A 17,957-nucleotide genomic window follows, 5' to 3' on the forward strand; every position below is an offset into this window, starting at 1 on the left:
AAAACCATGTCTCTACTAAAAATACAAAAAATTAGCCAGGCAGGTGGTGTGTGCCTGTAATCCCAGTTACTTGGGAGACTGAGGCAGGAGAATCCCTTGAACCCAGGAGGCGGAGGTTACAGTGAGCCAAGATCACACCACTGCACTCCAGCCTGGGCGAGAGAGCAAGACTCCGTCTAAAAAAAAAAAAAGCCAGTATTGAACACCCCCAGTATTATTCCAGGACTCAAGTCAATCCACATTCTCACTGCTTAGGGCCTGTACTTTTAGACCACCACCAAGACCTTGTCTTGTCCTGCACTGAGCAACCTCTGCATCACCCTGCCCCACCTGCTCCATGAAGTCACACCCTCCAGAGAGGGCTCTTCCCCCTTCCACTCTTCACAGACCACTCAAGGAGCTCCCCCGCACCTGACCCCTCCTGTCCAAGTCATCACAGTATTCCCAGAGCTGGAACAGTCAATGCCTGGCACATCGTAGGCACTCAACATGTTGAATCAATGGTTATAAATACATGAATGTACTTGTTGAATAAATGGTTATAAATAAACGAATGAATGATCCCCCTCTTCCCATACTCCATCTGTCTTCCTGAGCTCCCTGGCTCCAAGACATGTCCCTTGTTCTCCTGGCTTCTGACACACCCCAGTATCTTAGCCTTGCCTCTGGCCCTCTAAGCATGCCATCCCACACCCAGCCTCAAAGCTCCAGGCCTTAGGACTTAACTTTTCCAAGCAGGGAAAGTTACAGACCCATTCCCAAGCAGGTTCAAGTCACCAGGCCCGGTGCCACCTCATCAGGCCCAGCCATGACACCAAAGCCCAGGAATGCAGAGATCGCAACGTCTGCCCAAAGGCTCCAGGTTCCAACCAATGCCTTGAGGGGCTCAGCCCCTTCTCCTGGTCACCCCAGCCCTTTGCCACTCTCAAGTCCAGTCCCTCTCCTGGTCCCACCCTAGACAAGCCAAGTCTCACTCAGCCCCCTAAGGCTCCAAGTGTCCTCCTTAGCAGTTTTGGGGCACTTGGTTTCCAGCCCAACTAACCTAGTCTAGGACTGGGTCCCAGCCCACTGTTTATAGGATGGCTCCTCCTGTGGCCACGCCCCTCCAGTAGGCCCGCCCCACCACTAGGCTCCACCCACAAGGTGCCAGGCTGCTTCCCGGTCCACCCCCTCTCGTGGCGCCGCCCACTCCTCCAGCCCCACCCCACAACCCACCCACCCATGGGGTAGGCGGGCCCCAGGCACCTCCAGCTGAGATGTGGCTCCAGGGGCTGGCCGGGTACATGAAGGCAGCGTTCTGGATTTGGTCATTGATGTCCTCGTCCTCGTTGAAAGGGAACGTGCCGCTGAGGCTGACGTACATGATCACGCCCACCGACCACATGTCCAGCGAGCGGTTGTAGCCCTGGTTGAGCAGCACCTCGGGCGCCAGGTAGGCCGGCGTGCCCACCACTGAGCGGCGGAACGACTTCTCGCCGATGATGCGCGCAAAGCCAAAGTCACACAGCTTCACCTGCAGAGGGCGAGGGGCGAAGGCTCTATTGGGTGATGGAGCCGCACCCGCCCCAGCATCCCCACCACACCACCCCCCATGGTATTCCAGAGAAAGCTGAATGCTGGTTTGAATCCAGGCTCCTCGGCTCACTAGCTGAGCAACCCTGGGCAAGTGACTTTCCCTCTCCGTGCCTCAGTTTCCCCATCTATAGGAAGAATATGAGCAGAAGAGCACCTATCTCAGAGGACTGCCATGATGGTTAGTGAGTTAAACCATCCAAAGCCCACAGGACAATATTTGGCATGCAGTTGGTGCACAATAAATGCTAGCTGCTGCTATACCTCTGCCACCTCCAATGGTTTGTTCTGAATAATGCAGATTTTTTTTTTAATAGCCTTAAAATATACATGATTGGGGCATGATGGCTTACGCCTGCAATCCCAGCACTTTGGGAGGCCAAGGAAGATGGATCATTTGAGGTCAGGAGTTCGAGACCAGCCTGGCCAACATGGTGAAACCCTGTCTCTACTAAAAATACAAAAATTAGCCAGGCGTGGTGGCACAAGCCTGTGGTCCCAGCTACTTGGGAGACTGAGGCAGGAGAATCGCCTGAACCTGGGAGGCGGAGGTTGCAGTGAGCCGAGATCGTGCCACTGCACTCCAGCCTGGGTGACAGAGCGAGACTCCGTCTCAAAAAACAAACAAACAAACATGAAACATAATGGAGATCTTTACAGTCCCTACCTTAAAGGGTGCTTATTTAGACTGAAAGAGAAATATATATGCAACGTGTTAGGAACAGTGTCTAGCACAGAATGAGCCTCGGTGATCTCAGGTCAGGAACCTAATTTCTCCAGGCCTTGATTTTGTCATCTGTATTGGGAGGTTGTTGATAACAGCCTCCTCTCAGGCTTTCCTGGGGATTAGGTAGGAGCAGGTGCTGACTGCGGTAGCTGGCAGACAGTACGGTGTATGCCTACCTTTCCCTCATTGTCTTATTTATTTACTTTTTTGAGATGGAGTCTTGCTCTGTCGCCCAGGCTGGAGTGCAGTAGCGTGATCTTGGCTTACTGCAACTTCTGCCTCCCGGGTTCAAGCAATTCTCCTGCCTCAGCCTCCCAAATAGCTGGGATCACAGGGACCTACCACCACACCTGGCTAATTTTTATATTTTTAGTAGAGATGACGTTTTGCCATGTCAGCTAGGCTGGTCCCAAACTCCTGACCTCAGGTGTTCCGCCTGCCTCGGCCTCCCAAAGTGCTGGGATTACAGACATGAGCCACCACGCCTGGCCCCTTTCCCTCATTGTTAATGGCTGCAGTCTAAGGTCATGGACAGGCTTTGGAGCCAGCAAGACCTGGGTTCAAGGTCCTGCTCTGCTGCCTACCAGTCTCAGCCTCAGTCCCCGCTCTGTTCATGTATTGTCCCTTCCCTGTTCAAAACCCTTCCTTGGCTCACTGTTGCTTGCAGGATAGAGCCCCAAATCCTTGAAGTCTGAAGCCTCTGTCACCTTTGAAACCAGCCACGTGCCAACCCCTGAGCTGAATCTCAATGTGACAGCCACACTTTCCTGAGGTCCTCTACCCTTTCTACAGATCTTATAGATCTTTCCCTTTTCCAAGATCTACCCTTTCCTATGAATCTTTTTTTTTTTTTTTTTTGAGACGGAGTCTTGCTTTGTCGCCCAGGCTGGAGTGCAGTGGCGCAATCTCAGCTCACTGCAAGCTCCACCTCCTGGGTCCACGCCATTCTCCAAGTAGCTGGGACTACAGGCGCGCACCACCACGCCTGGCTAATTTTTTGTATTTTTAGTAGAGATGGGATTTCACTGTGTTAGCCAGGATGGTCTCGATCTCCTGACCTCGTGATCTGCCCACCTCGGCCTCCCAAAGTGCTGGGATTACAGGCATGAGCCACCGCACGTGGCTGGATCTTTTTTTAAAATTTTTATTTATTTTATTTTTATTTTTTTAGACTAGGTCTTGCTCTGTTGCCCAGGCTGGACTGCCGTGGTGTGAGCTCGGCTCACTGCAACCTCCACCTCCTGGGTTCAAGCAACTCTCCTGCCTCAGCCTCCCGGGTAGCTGGGATTACAGGTGCCTGCCACCATGCCCGGCTAATTTTTATATTTTTAGTAGAGACAGGGTTTCACCATGTTAGCCAGGCTGGTCTCCAACTCCTGACTTCAAGTGATCTGCCTACCTCAGCCTCCCAAAGTGTTGAGATTACAGGCATGAGCCACTGTGCCCGACCAGAAAACTTTTAAATATGTTTGGAACAACTTGGGTATGTCAATCTATTTCCCCAACTGTCACACACCAGATTTTGAAGACATAGTATGAAAAACAAGCAGAATATTTCACTGAACTTTGTTTCTTTTTTAAGAGACAGGGTCTTGCTCTGTCACCCCAGCTGGAGTACAGTGGCACAATTATAGCTCACTGTGGATGCAGACTGGAACTCCTGGGCTCAAGCTATCCTCCCATCTTGGCCTCCCAAAGTGCAGGGATTATAGGCATAAGCCACCTCGCCTGGTCTTAATAATTTTTATGTTGATTATTGAATAAAGTGCTATATGTTGGGATACACTATATTATTAAAATTAATTTCATCTGTTTCTTTTACTTTTTTTTTTTTTTTTTTTGAGATGGAGTTTCGCTCTTGTTGCCCAGGCTAGAGTGCAATGGCACGATCTCAGCTCACCGCAATCTCCACCTCCTGGGTTCAAGCGATTCTCCTGCCTCAGCCTCTGGAGTAGCTGGGATTATAGGCATGCACCACGACGCCTGGCCAATTTTTTGTATTTTTAGTAGAGACGGGGTTTCTCCATGTTGGTCAGGCTGGTCTCGAACTCCTGACCTCAGATAATCCATCCGCCTCGGCCTCCCAAAGTGCTGGGATTACAGGCGTGAGCCACCGCACCCGGTCTTCTTCCTTTTTTTTTTTTTTAAGAGCTAGAGTCTCACTCTGTCACTCAGGCTGGAGTGCAGTGGCATGATCATAGCTCACTGCAGCCACCCAACTCCTGGGCTCAGGCAATCCTCCCATCTCAGCCTCCTAAGCAGCTGGGACTATAGGTGCACGCCACCATTCCCGGCTAATTTTTTTCATTTTTTGTACAGATGAGGTCTCGCTTTGTTGCCCAGGCTAGTCTCAAATTTTTGGGCTCAAGTGATCCTCCTGCCTCAGCCTCCCAAAATGCTGATTACAGGCAAGAGCCACTGTGCCTGGCCCCCACATCTTGATTAGTATAATCCCCTTCCCCATCCCGACCCCGGCCATCAGCGTTGCCTGGATTTCCCCAAATCAGGAGGGGACATAACTGACCTGAGGAAATGGGTCCGCTGATGCCAGCAACACGTTTTCCGGTTTCAAGTCACAGTGGACAATGTTCTTGAAGTGAAGATGTCTCAAAGCCACTAGGATCTGAGGGGAGCAGATGGGGCCAGTAAGAAAGGTAGACAGGTACTCAGCCAAATCTCACCCTCAGCAGCCAGCCCTCCAAACCCGTCCATGCTTTTTTTTTTTTTTTGAGACAGAGTCTTGCTCTGTAACCCAGGCTGGAGTGCAGTGGCATGATCTCAGCTCACTGCAACCCCACCTCGCGGGTTCAAGTGATTCTCCTGCCTCAGCTTCCCAAGTAGCTGGGACTACAGGCGTGTGCCACCATGCCTGGCTAATTTTATTTTTTTCTTTTTGAGGCGGAGTCTCACTCTGTCACCTGGGGTGGAGTGCAGCGGCGTGATCTCAGCTCACTGCAACCTCCGCCTCCAGGGCTCAAGAGATTCTCCTGCCTCAGCCTCCCGAGTAGCTGGGATTACAGGTGCCGGCCACTATGCCCAGCTAATTTTTTCTATTTTTAGCAGAGACGGGTTTCACCATGTTGGCCAGGCTGGTCTCGAACTCCTGACCTCGTGATTCGCCCACCTCGGCCTCCCAAAGTGCTTGGATTGCAGGCGTGAGTCACTGCACCCAGACCTGCCCTGATAGTTTTTTTTGTATTTTTAGTAGAGACAGGGTTTCACCATGTTGATCAGGTTGGTCTCCAACTCCTGGCCTCAAGTGATCCACCCATCTCAGCCTCCCAAAATGCTGGGATTACAGGCATGAGTGAGTCACTACGCCTGGCCCCATCCATGCCTTCCTACACAGCCCTGCCAGGGAAACAGGAGGCACTGGAGCACCAAAGAATCTCAGAATCATAGAACCATTTACACCTGAGAGAGAAGAGTTAAATGTAAACTAGAAAGGCTCGGCTACATGAGAGGGGCTGTGAAGATCCTGAGATCTTCTAGCATATGGTAAACTCCTGAATGCTACTAATAGAGCAGGCATTTTCAAGATCCAACTATGTGATTCTTTTTTTTTTTTGAGACAGAGTCTTGCTCTGTCACTCAGGCTGGAGCGCAGAGCTGGGATCACAGCTCACTGCACCCTCGACCTCTCAGGCTCAATCCATCCTCCCACCTCAGCCTCCCTAGTAACTGGGATTACAGGCACACACCATCACACCTGACTAATTTTTGTATTTGTAGAGACAGTGTCTCACCATGTTGCCCAGGCTGGTCTCAAACTCCTGCACTCAAGTGAACTACCCACCTCAGCCTCCTAAAGTGCTGGGATAACAGGTGTGAGCCACCCCACCTCACCCTTTTTTTTTTTTTTAAGAGATGGAGTCTCCCTCCATCACCAGGCTGAAGTACAGTATCATTCGCTACAGCCTCAAACCAATTGGGTTAAGTGATCATCCAACCTCAGTCTCCCAAATAGCTGGGACTACAGGCATGTGCCACTATGTCAGGCTTTGATTCCCCCCCTCTTTTTTTTTTTTTTTGAGAAAGCCTCCTGGGTTCACGCCAGCCTCCTGACCAACTGGGATTACAGGCGCACACCACCATGCCCGGCTAATTTTTGTATTTTTAGTAAAGATGGTTGCTCTCTCTGTTGGTCAGGATGGTCTTGAACTCCTGACCTCGTGATCCACCCACCTTGGCCTCCCGAAGTGCTGGTATTACAGGCGTGAGCCACCGCACCTAGCCTGATTCCATTTTTTAAAAAAATATTTTTCATCCTTACAAAAAACTTTGGGTGCGGTGACTCAAGCCTGTAATCCCAGCACTTTGGAAGACTGAGACAGGTGGATCACCTGAGGTCAGGTGTTAGACACCATCCTGGCCAACATGGCGAAACCCTGTCTCTATTAAAAATACAAAAATTAGTTGGGCGTGGTGGCGGGTACCTGTAGTCCCAGCTACTTGGGAGGTTGAGGCAGGAGAATCATTTGAATCTGGGAGGTGGAGTTTGCAGTGAGCCAAGATCATGCCTTTGCACTCCAGCCTGGGCGACAGAGCAAGAATCTGTCTCAAAAAAAAAAAAAAAAAAAAAGGGGCAGAGAGATTCTGGAGCCAATCTGCCCTGCCCAGGTCGAGAACCTGGCTCAATGCTTACAAACTTACGGCCTTGGGCAAGTCTCTTCACCTCTCTGGCTCTCAGTTTCCTCATCCGTAAAATGGGGGTGATAATAGTACCCACCCACCAGCCTGGCCAACATGGTGAAACCCCATCTCTACTAAAAATACAAAAATAAGCCGGGCGTGGTGGCGCGAGCCTGTAATCTCAGCTACCTGGGAGGCTGAGGCGGGATAATTGCTTGAACCCGGAGGCAGAGGTTGCAGTGAGTCAACATCGCACCACGGCACTCCAGCCTGGGCAACAGAGTGAGACCCCATCTCAAAAAAAAAAAAAGAGTACCGACCTCACAGGTTGCTATAAGGTTTAAAGCGTATCTAAAGATGCATGTAAAGCACTTAGGATAGCTAACCACTGTATGTTAGCTGTTACTGTTGTTGTTATTAGTTACTATTTTTGTGATGGCCTGTTGGTAAATATATTTGTGTGTGTCTCTGAAATAAAGCTTCTCCTGCTGTATCTGTTCCTATGATGACAAGGTGAGCTGAGTGGAAGAAAAAAAAAAAATTATCATTTGTAACCATTAATCTGTGAGAATCATATTTCTTGATTCTCTCAAACAAAATGCCAAGTACACCAGAAGCACAGTGTTGTACTACTGCAATTATTATCTATGTCTCAGAATTTAAATACTTGTGTTTATTCTGATTTTCTTTAAAAAAGAAAAAATTTTGTAGAGATGGCATCTCGCTGTGTTGCCCAGGCTGGTCTTAAACTCCTGGCCTCAAATGATACTCCCACCTCAGCTACCCAAACCTTGAGATTACAGGCATGATCCACCCTGCCCAGCCAAAATCCTCATTCTACAGACTGGGAGACCAAGCTGGAAAGATGCATGTGTTGTATGTCATCTCTACATTGTTTTTTTTTTTTTTTTGAGACGGAGTCTTGCTCTGCGCCCCAGGCTGGAGTGCAGTGGCGCGATCTCGGCTCACTGCAAGCTCCGCCCCCCCGGATTCACGCCATTCTCCTGCCTCAGCCTCCCGAGTAGCTGGGACTACAGGCGCCGGCCACCTCGCCCAGCTAATTTTCTTGTATTTTTAGTAGAGACGGGGTTTCACCGTGTTAGCCAGGATGGTCTCTCCGCCCGTCTCGGCCTCCCAAAGTGCTGGGATTACAGGCTTGAGCCACCGCGCCCGGCCCACGTTGTTTTTTTTGAGACGGAGTCTCACTCTGTTGCCCAGGCTGGAGTGCAACGGCATGACCTCAGCTCACTGCAAATTCCACCTCCCAGGTTCAAGCGATTCTTGTGCCTCAGCCTCCTGAGTAGCTGGGATTACAGGTGTGCGCCACCACATCTGGCTAATTTTTGTATTATTAGTAAAGATGGGATTTCACCATGTTGGCCAGGCTGGTCTCAAACTCCTGACCTCAGGTGATCCACCCACCTTGGCCTCCCAAAGTTCTAGGATGACAGGCGTGAGCCACCTCGCCCGGCCCATTTCCAGATTTTGTCAGTTGATCTTCTCCCAGTTCATGTGAATAAAGAGGGCAGGTTAGGCCGGGCATGGTGGCTCATGCCTGTAATCCCAGCACTTTGGGAGGCCGAGGTGGGCAGATCACGAAGTCAAAAGTTCAAGACCAGCCTGACTGACATGGTGAAACCCCATCTCTACTAAAAATACAAAAATTATCCAGGTATGGTGGCGTGTGCCTGTATTCCCAGCTACGCAGGAGGCTGAGGCAGGAGAATCACTTGAACCCAGGAGGCAGAGGTTGCAGTGAGCTGAGATAGTGCCACTGAACTCCAGCCTGGATGACAGAGCGAGACTCCGTCTCAAAAAAACAAAACAAAAAAAACCATTGGCCAGAGACGGTGGCTTATGCTTGTAATCCCAGCACTTTGGGAGGCTGAGGTGGGTGGTGGACCACGAGGTCAGGAGTTCAAGACTAGCCTGGCCAACATAGTGAAACCCCATCTCTACTAAAAATACAAAAATTAGCTGGGTGTGCTGGCACGTGCCTGTAGTCCCAGCTACTCAGGTGGCTGAGGCAGGACAATCGTTTGAACCTGGGAGGCAGAGATTGCAGTGAGCTGAGACTGTGCTACTGCACTCCAGCCTGGGTGACAGAGTGAGACTTCGTCTCAAAAAAAAAAAAAAAAAAGAGGGCAGGTTGGAAGCTAGATAGATCCAGACTGGAAGCTAGATAGATCCAGACTCAAATCTTGGCTGGAAAGCTACTCGGCTGTGACCTCGAGGGAGACAGCTATCTCCCTGAGCCTCAGTTTCCTCATCTATACAATGGGGGTTATAACAATACCTACCTCATAGGATGGTGTGAGGCCTAAATAAGCTCATGAGGTAAAGGGTTTAGCACAGGGCGTGGGTGTAGGGCAGAGCAAGAGCCCAGAAAGCAGAAATCTGCAGAGAGAGAGAGAAAGAAGAGCAAGCAGGCAAAAAGAGAGAAAGAGACGAAGGCCGGAAAGAGAAACCCCCTCAGCTGCTGCAAGCAGCCACCTGTGAGAACCATGATTCCTCTCCACACCTGAAGTCTGGATGTGGCCGGGCGCGGAGGCTCACACCTGTGATCCCAGCACTTTAGGAGGCTGAGGCGGGCAGATCACTTGAGGTTCAGGAATTTGAGACTGGCCTGGGCAACACGATGAAACCCCATCTCTACTAAAATTACAAAAAATTAGCCAGGTATGGTGGCACACACCTATAATCCCAGCTACTCGGAAGGCTGAGGTAGGAGAATCGCCTGAACCCAGGAGGCAGAGGGTGCAGTGAGCCGAGATTGTGCCACTGCCCTTCAGCCTGGGCAACAAAGCGAGACTCTGTCTCAAAAATAAATAAATAATAAGGTCTGGATGAGGCTGCATTAGGGGATTTCTGTCCCCATCCCATAAGCCAGCCTGACAAACAGGCACACTGCCTGAGAGGATAAGGGTGCTGGGCCAGGGTAAAGGAAACAGCAACGATGACTCTGAGACCCACAGAGATGTCTCAGAAGAAGGCAAGGCGCCAACCAGAGGGAAAGGCCTTTCTAGGAGGGATGTGAAACACAGAAACCACAAAAGGGGATATTTAACATTGTAAAAGTTCAACTCTATGGCAGGCTGGATGCAGTGGCTCACGCCTGTAACCGGACACTTTGGGAGGCTGTGGCAAGAGGACCACTTAAGCCCAGGAGTTTGAGACCAGCCTGGGCAACATGGCAAGACCCTGTCTTTACAAAAACATTAAAAAAAAAAAATTGCCAGGTGTGATGGCTCATGCCTGTGGTTCCAGCTAACTCAGGAGACTGAGATGGGAGGATCACTTGAGCCCAGGAGTTCAAGACCAGCCTGGGCAACATGGCGAGACCCTGTCTCTACAAAAACATTAAAAAAAAAAAAATTAGCTGGACATGGTGGCTCATGCCTGGGGTTCCAGCTAATTCAGGAGACTGAAATAGGAGAATCACTTCGGCCCAGCAGTTTGAGGCTGCAGTGAGCTATGATCACACCACTGCACTCCAGCCTGGATGACAGAATGAGACCCTGCCTCAAAAAAAAAAAAAAAAAAAATAGAATAAAATAAAACCCTATGGTAAATAAAAGTTAAATATAAAATAAAGAGGCAAACAAATACTGGGATAAAACCACTGAACAACGTAAGTGATAAGAATCTAATGTGCCCTCCCAAAAAAAGAAATCAGAACAGAGGCTGCGCACAGTGGCTCACGCCTGTAATCCCAGCACTTTGCAAGGCTGAGGCCGAGTTGGGAGGATCACTTGAGCCCAGGAGTTGAAGACCAGCCTGGGCACCATAGCGAGACCCTGTCTTTATAAAAATTAGCTGGGCGTGATGGCTGATCCCTGTAGTCTCAGCTACTCAGCAGGCTGAGGCAGGAGAATCTCCTGAACCCGGGAGGTCGAGGCTGCAGCAAGCTCAGGTGACGGAACGAGACCGTGTCTCAAAAAAAAACAAATAAAAAGCACAGGCACACAAGGAAAATCTGTCTGAATGTAACACAAATGAGTTTGACATCACTAGTTAAAAGCAAAGATCCTAGGTTCAAATCCCACCAGCTATGTGACTCTGGACAAGTTATTTGATGTCTCTGACCCTCAGTTTCTTCAACCATAAAAAGGGAGTGATAATAATAGCACCTCCTACGTAGGTTACTATAAAGATTAAATGAGTTTGAAGAGTGCCTGGCACATAGTAAGTGCTCAATAAATGTCAGTGACCACATTATTTATCATCACCATTATCAGCCTCCCTTGTCCTGGCCCTGCTCACCTGAGCAGTCATTGTCTAAGGCTGGGGCTGTATTGGTCATCCCTGTGTCCTCAGCACTGCCCAGCAAGGCACCAAGCACAGAGGAGGGACTAGGGAGTATTTGTTGACCAACTGAATGAATGAATGAATGAGAGAAAAAGGGTTCCTTGATGCTTTTTTCTATTGTTTGGTTTTGAGACAGGGTCTCGCTCTGTCACCCAGGCTGGAGTGCAGTGGCACGGTCATAGCTCACTGCAGCCTTGACCACCTAGGTTCAAGAGATCCCCTCCACTCCCTCCTCCCAAGCAGCCAGGACTACAGACTTGTGCTACCAGGCACCACATCCAGCTAGGTCTTCTTTTTTTTCTTTTTGTAGAGATGGGATCTCACTATGTTGCCTAGGCTGGTCTCCAACTCCTGGCTTCAAGTGATCCTCTTGCCTTGGCCTCCCAAAGTGCTGGGATTATGGGCATGAGCCAGCCTGTTTTTGAGATGGGCTCTTGCTATGTTGCCCAGGCTGTCTCAAACTCCTGGGCTCAAGCAGTCCTCTGGCCTTAGCCTCCTGAGTAGCTGAGATTAGAGGTGTACCCCACCATGCCTGACTCCCCTTTTTTCCAGATGAGTCAAATCAGGTCCAGGGAGCCTGACTGATCAATCATTTTTTTTTTATAGTAAAAGTAGCTATCATTACTACTAGTCTATTATTTTTCTATTAGTATTACTCTTTATTATTATTATTATTATTATTATTATTGAGACGAAATCTCACTCTTGTCCCCCAGGTTGCAGTGCAGTGGCACGATCTCGGCTCACTGCAACCTCCGCCTCCTGGGTTCAAGCGATTCTCCTGCCTCAGCCTCCCAAGTAGCTGGGATTACAGGCACCTACCACCACGCCCAGCTAATTTTTGTATTTTTAGTAGAAACGGGGTTTCACCATGTTGGCCAGGCTGATCTCAAACTCCTGACCTCAGGTGATCCGCCTGCCTCAGCCTCCCAAAGTGCTGGGATTACAGGCGTGAGCCACCGCGCCCAGACTACTCTTTATTATTTTTAATTGTTATTGTCACTCTATTATTTTTCTTTCTTCTTTCTTTTTAGAGGCAGGTCTCGCTATGTTGCCCAGGCTGGAGTGCAGTGCCTCTTCACAGATGCGATCCCACTACTGCTCAGCACGAGAGCTTTGACCTGCTCTGCTTCCAACCTGGGCTGCTTTGCAACCTGGTGGTCCCCTGCTCCCGGGAGGTCACCGCATGGATGCCGAACTTAATGAGAACAACTGATCAGCGCAGAACTCCTGGGATCAAGTGATTCTCCTGCCACAGCCTCCTGAGTCGCTGGGACCACAGGCATGTGCTACCGTGCATGGCTTATTTTTTATATTATGCTTATTGTTACTCCTGTACGATTATGGTTTTTATTTATTTATTTTCTTGAAACAGAGTCTCGCTCTGTCGCCCAGGCTGGAGTGCAGTGGCGCAATCTCGGCTCACTGCAAGCTCCGCCTCCCGGGTTCACGCCATTCTCCTGCCTCAGCCTCCCGAGTAGCTGGGATTACAGGTGCCCGCCACCTCGCCCGGCTAATTTTTTGTATTTTTAGTAGAGATGGGGTTTCACCATGTTAGCCAGGATGGTCTCGATCTCCCGACCTCGTGATCTGCCCACCTTGGCCTCCCAAAGTGCTGGGATTACAGGCGTGAGCCACCGCGCCTGGCCTGATTATGGTTTCTATTATCTGCTATCGTGACTCCCGCCAGTGTCTTCCTGACCCCCTAGGCGTACAGGGCCTCTCCAAGCCAACACCTGATGGGGAGGGGTGGGTGGCAGCGGGCAGGATGGCGCACCTGGGTGATGAGGAACTTGGTGAGGCGCTCGGGCAGCCGGCCCTTCTCACTGGACAGGATCATCTCCAACATGTCTCCATGCAGCTTCTCCATCACCACAAACACTTTCTCAGGCGTCTCGAACATGCACTCCAGGTTCACGATCCCAGGGTGCCGCAGGCTCTGCAGGGTGGGGAGCGGGGTCAGGGCCCAGGTCGCCCACAAACTCAGACCCCAAAGGGTCAGGTATGGGAGCAGGAGGATGACAAACAAGGAGAAGGATGTCCCTGGGGTGCTGGCACTCAGGGAGGGAAGGGGGCTTCCCACAGGCCAAGACAGAACAGGCCCACCTCCACCCCACCTGCCAGGTGCCCAGAAGGATCTTTTTTTTCTTTCTATTTAAATATAGAGATGGGGTTTCACCATGTTGGCCAGGCTGGTCTCAAATTTCTGGCCTCAAATGATCCTCCCACCTCGGCCTCCCAAAGTGCTGGGATTACAGGCATGAGCCACTATGCCCGGCCCAGAAGGATCTTTACATCCTGAAATTCTGGTGGAGGCCCAGGGTTGCAGGAGGGAGGAGCAAGAGCTTGGAGAAATGGGGAGAGCTCTGCATGTCTGTATCTTTTAAATCCATACCCCCTCTCACATTCCCCAGTCCTATCCTGGTCTAACCCCTCTCTCCCACCCAGATCCCCACTCAGCCTCCTGGCTACAGTCACTTCCCTTTCCACCCACCCTCCAGATGGCAGCCCGAGGAATTTTCCTAAAGTACACACCTGATCCTGCCCCTCCCTTGCTCAAAAGCCTTCTGTGGCTCCCCAGTACCCTCAGGAGAAAGTCCCAAGGGTCTGGCTTCACCCTCCTCCCTGGCCTCATCTTCCAGTACCTCCTTTCTAGAAAACCTCACGCTCCCTCTCACCAGGCCTTTGTACAGGCTGGTCCCTCTGCTAAGAACACCTTCTCCTCCTCTTCAGTCTCAACATGCATATGGTTTCCTCCAGGAAGCCTTCCCTGACCACCCCTACACACTGGGTCAGCTGGCCCGTGAAAGGAAGCAGCAGAAAGGGAAGGCGGCCTGGTGCTTACCTGCAGAATGGCCACTTCGTTCCGGAGCTGGCTCTCCTGCTTGGTGGGGAAGCGCAGTTTGTCAATGACCTTAACTGCCACGTCCCGGCCTGTCTTCCGGTGCTTTCCTGGGCAGGGAGTCACACAGATGGGGGTTGAGAGAGCAAGACCACCCAGTTTGGCAGGAGTATCTCCACCTCTGCTGACCTCTGCCCCCCCATCATAGAGACAGTCAGAGTTGGGCAGAGTTGGAGGCCCCAGGAGATATGTGAAAAGGCCAGCAGAGGTGCACTTTGGGAGTAAAGGCAGAAAGAAGGAAAGCAAAAAACAAAGCTCCAAAGAAGAGAATGTATAACATGGGAAACTGGATTTATAACCAGTCAGGATCTAGCATCTAGTTTTGTGGGGCCCATAAGAGTCCTGGGGACAGGGGAGAGACAAAAGTGAGGGGACTCTAGGTTCAGAATTATCTCCACCCAAATTCTACACTTCCAAGAGTGTAAAATTTACCCTCCCTGTCCTATCCAGCTCTAGGATCTAGCTCTGTGACAAATCAAAGTGTAAAATTTACCACCCCTTGAATCCAATCAGAATCTAGGATTTAGCCTGTGGCCAATCAGAATGCCGAATCTGCCCTCCTAGCCAGTCAGAATCTAGGATCTAACTCTGTGGCCAGAGTGCAGAATCTATCCTCCTATCCAATCAGAATCTAGGATCTAGCTCTGTGGCCAGAGTGCAGAATCTATCCTCCTATCCAATCAGAATCTAGGTTCTAGCTCTGTGGCTAATCAGAATGCAGAATCTACCTTCCCTATCCAATCAAAATCTACCTCTGTGACTAATCAGAGTGCTGAATTTACACTTCCTATTTACAACAGGAGGAGAGTCCATTGGTTTCTCCCAATGAGAAAAGAACCTACAACCAGTCCACCTAGGATCTAGCTTTCTAACCCAGTCAACATAGGAGGTGAGCATGTGACCAATCAGAAAGGAAGGGTTGGAGCTACAGCAGCTTCCCCCAGCCCCAGGCCCCCTCTGGGTTAGCTCTAAAGTGTCCTCACCTCCATAGACCACTCCAAACTGCCCTGAGCCCAGCACTTCATCAGGGAAGATCTGATAGACAGTGGCAATGTCCTGCAGGGTGAAGACAGGGCAGGTCAGGGGTGCAAATGGAAATCGGGGAGGGGGAGTCAAGGAGCTGAGAGAGCTGGGGAGGGTTTGTGGGAAGGGAGGGCATCATGTGTGGGCAGGAGTCTCACCACATTCTCTTGGATCTGACTGTTGGACACAGAGATGCTCAGAGAAGCTTGTCCTGGGGAGAGGGGAGAGGAGAGAGAGAGGTGAGGGGACTCCAGGCTCAGGATTATCTCCACCTATACCTGCAAAGGCAGACTTGGGAGTCAGGCCACCCAGATTTGAATCCAATGTTCGATACAACATGCAGCTTCAGGCTGGTGACTTGTCCACTATGAACCTCGGTTTCCTCATCTAGAAAATGGAGATAATAAAAGGACCTCCCTCATAGGGCCACCAGGAAGAGTAAATGAGATGTACTGAGTGGCTAAAGGAGTGACGTTACGGATGATTTTGCTGAGCATTTTACCCTAGGATCTCAGCACCAGGGGAGGCAGACTGACCTCAATATACAGAGAAGGAAACCGAGTCTTGGAGGGAAAGCCCAGACTGACTCCTGCGTCTTCCCTTGAATTTGTCCCCCTACAAACCCAACCAGAGCCAGATATTTCTAAATCCGGATCTTTCTGCCACTTGAATGTCTCTCTCTTCCACCAGTCTAGGCCCCTGCTCGCCCTCCAACTCTGGGTCCTCACTCCACAGCCCCTTCCCTGGTCTCCTTGCCCCAATCGTGCCCCTCCTATTCACCTCCCACAGAGAAGCCAGAGGGATCTTACTGAGGCACAAGGCTGACCCTATCCTTCCTCTGCTCACAACTCTGCCTTGGCTCCCCAGTGCCCTGAGGAAGAAGCCTGAGCTCCTTAAATGGTCTAAAAGGCATGGCCTAGACCCTCATCTACCTCTGACTTCAACCCCCTACATGCTATTCCTGACACACTGGCCTCCTTGCTGGGCCTCAAATACAGCAAGCTCTCTTCTACCTTCTAGTCTCAGCATATGCTGTTTCCCCTGCCAGGAAAACTCTTTCCTTCATCCTAGACTTAGCTAAATCCTCCTCATCCTCAAGTGTCAGCTCAAATGTCACTCCTAGGACCAAGCTGGATCACTGTCGCAAATGTTCTGTATCACACTCGTTGCTTGTATGGGTTAATGATCAGTGTCTGTAACCCACACTGGATTATAAGCTCCAGAGGGTGGGAACCTGGTACTCTTTCATCACTTTTTGCCTCTGCCTAAGATGAGATCTCATTTTCTTTCCCACATCTCACCCTGCCTCGGCCTCCAGGTCTCAGTTCAGATGTCACCTCCTCCAGGAAGCCCTCCTATACACCCAGATTGGGTCAGGTACCCCTCTGGGCCCCTCCAGCTCCCTGGCTCCCTTGTCCCAACCCTGCCCACCCTGGACTGTCACTCTCTGAAGACAGGTATTCTGCCCTACTGGACTCTGAGCCCCATGAGGGCAGGTCTTGGGCTGTCCTGATCACTGGGTCCCCAGCACTGTCCCGCGTAGAGGAGGCACTCAGTAAGTGCATGAGGACTTATCAGCACCTGGGACAAGGCTCATGGAGGGGAAGTGACATGCCCAAGCCCACATATCAGGCCAGAAGCTTAACAGAGATTTGTTGTGGATTTTTGTGTTTTTTGTTTGTTTTTTCTTTTTTGGAGACAGAGTCTTGCTCTGTCACCCAGACTGGAGTGCAGTGGTGCGATCACGACTCACTACAGCCCCTCAACCTCCCAGGCTCAAGCAATTCTCCTGCCTCAGCCTCCCAAGTACCTGGAACTACAGGAGTGCGCCACCACACCTGGCTAATTGTTTTTATTTTTTGTAGAGATGGAATCTCGTTATGTTGCCCAGGCTGGTCTTGAACTCCTGGCCTCAAGTGATCCTCCTTCCTTGGCTTCCCAAAGTGCTGGGATTAACAGGCATGATTAACAGAGTCTGAATGCAGGCCTGCTGAGTCCAGAAGCCATGTTTTCAACCCCACCATTGCCCAAGGGCCCTCTTTGGCCCTTCCATTCCCCAGAATCCTGCCCCACCCATCTAGACCTATTCTTTCAAGGACCGGGGTGGGAGGACTTACTGTGGGGCGCGTGGCCTGGGGCGCTGGGTGCGTCCTGAAGGATGACGGGCATCAGGGCCTGGCGGATGGCTGTCTCCCAGCCCCGGGCGGCCTCAGCCCCCTGCCCACTTGGCCCACCTGGAGCCCCGCCAGGCATCTCGCCCACAAAGTAGGTGGCAATGGCAGTGACGATCTCAAAGCAGTGTGGGTTGGTGCCCGGCGGCACAAGGCTGAAGTTCTGGGCAGACTCCACCGTGAGGATTTCTGACAGCGGAATTTCCTGCAGGATGCGGAACCAGCACAGGTGAGGATACCAGGCAGACCCTGGAATTCTACTGCTTACCCAGAAGGATACACAGGATCCATGTTGATGGGGATGGGCCTGGTTTGCAGAGTGGTTAGACAAGTTCCCAGTAATTCTAAGCCTGTTCTCACTGTTCTTTTATAATTACTGGCAGAGGCCAGGGGCAGTGGCTCACGCCTGTAATCCTAACACTTTGGGAGGCCGAGGCGGGCAGATCACTTGAGGTCAGGAGTTCGAGACCAGCCTGGCCAACATGGCAAAATCCCATCTCTACTGAAAATACAAAAATTAGCCAGGCGTGGTGGTATGTGCCTGTAATCCCAACTAATCAGGAGGCTGGGGCAGGAGAATTGCTTGAACCTGGGAGGCAGACGTTACAATGAACCAAGATCG

General features: G+C 50.8%; 1 protein-coding gene across 5 annotated transcripts in view; it reads right to left on the reverse strand.

Moving 5' to 3' along the window:
* Nucleotides 1-17,957, reverse strand: part of PRKD2 (protein kinase D2) — a 60,651-nt gene that overhangs the window by 3,865 nt on the left and 38,829 nt on the right. For 3 of the 5 annotated variants that reach the window (XM_011969607.1, XM_011969595.1, XM_011969600.1), the window contains 7 exons: nt 17,282-17,540; nt 15,323-15,375; nt 15,125-15,197; nt 14,085-14,191; nt 13,017-13,178; nt 4,824-4,922; nt 1,246-1,513 (listed from right to left, as the gene is read on the reverse strand). In XM_011969607.1, coding sequence (XP_011824997.1) covers nt 1,246-1,513; nt 4,824-4,922; nt 13,017-13,178; nt 14,085-14,191; nt 15,125-15,197; nt 15,323-15,375; nt 17,282-17,540 — 1,021 coding nt within the window. Of the gene's footprint in view, nt 1-1,215; nt 1,514-4,823; nt 4,923-13,016; nt 13,179-14,084; nt 14,192-15,124; nt 15,198-15,322; nt 15,376-17,281; nt 17,541-17,957 lie in introns of all 5 variants that reach the window. The other 2 variants (XM_011969589.1, XM_011969583.1) reach the window with 1 other exon arrangement.

Source organism: Mandrillus leucophaeus, unplaced genomic scaffold, assembly GCF_000951045.1.
Source record: "Mandrillus leucophaeus isolate KB7577 unplaced genomic scaffold, Mleu.le_1.0 Scaffold120, whole genome shotgun sequence".
NCBI lineage: Eukaryota > Metazoa > Chordata > Mammalia > Primates > Cercopithecidae > Mandrillus > Mandrillus leucophaeus.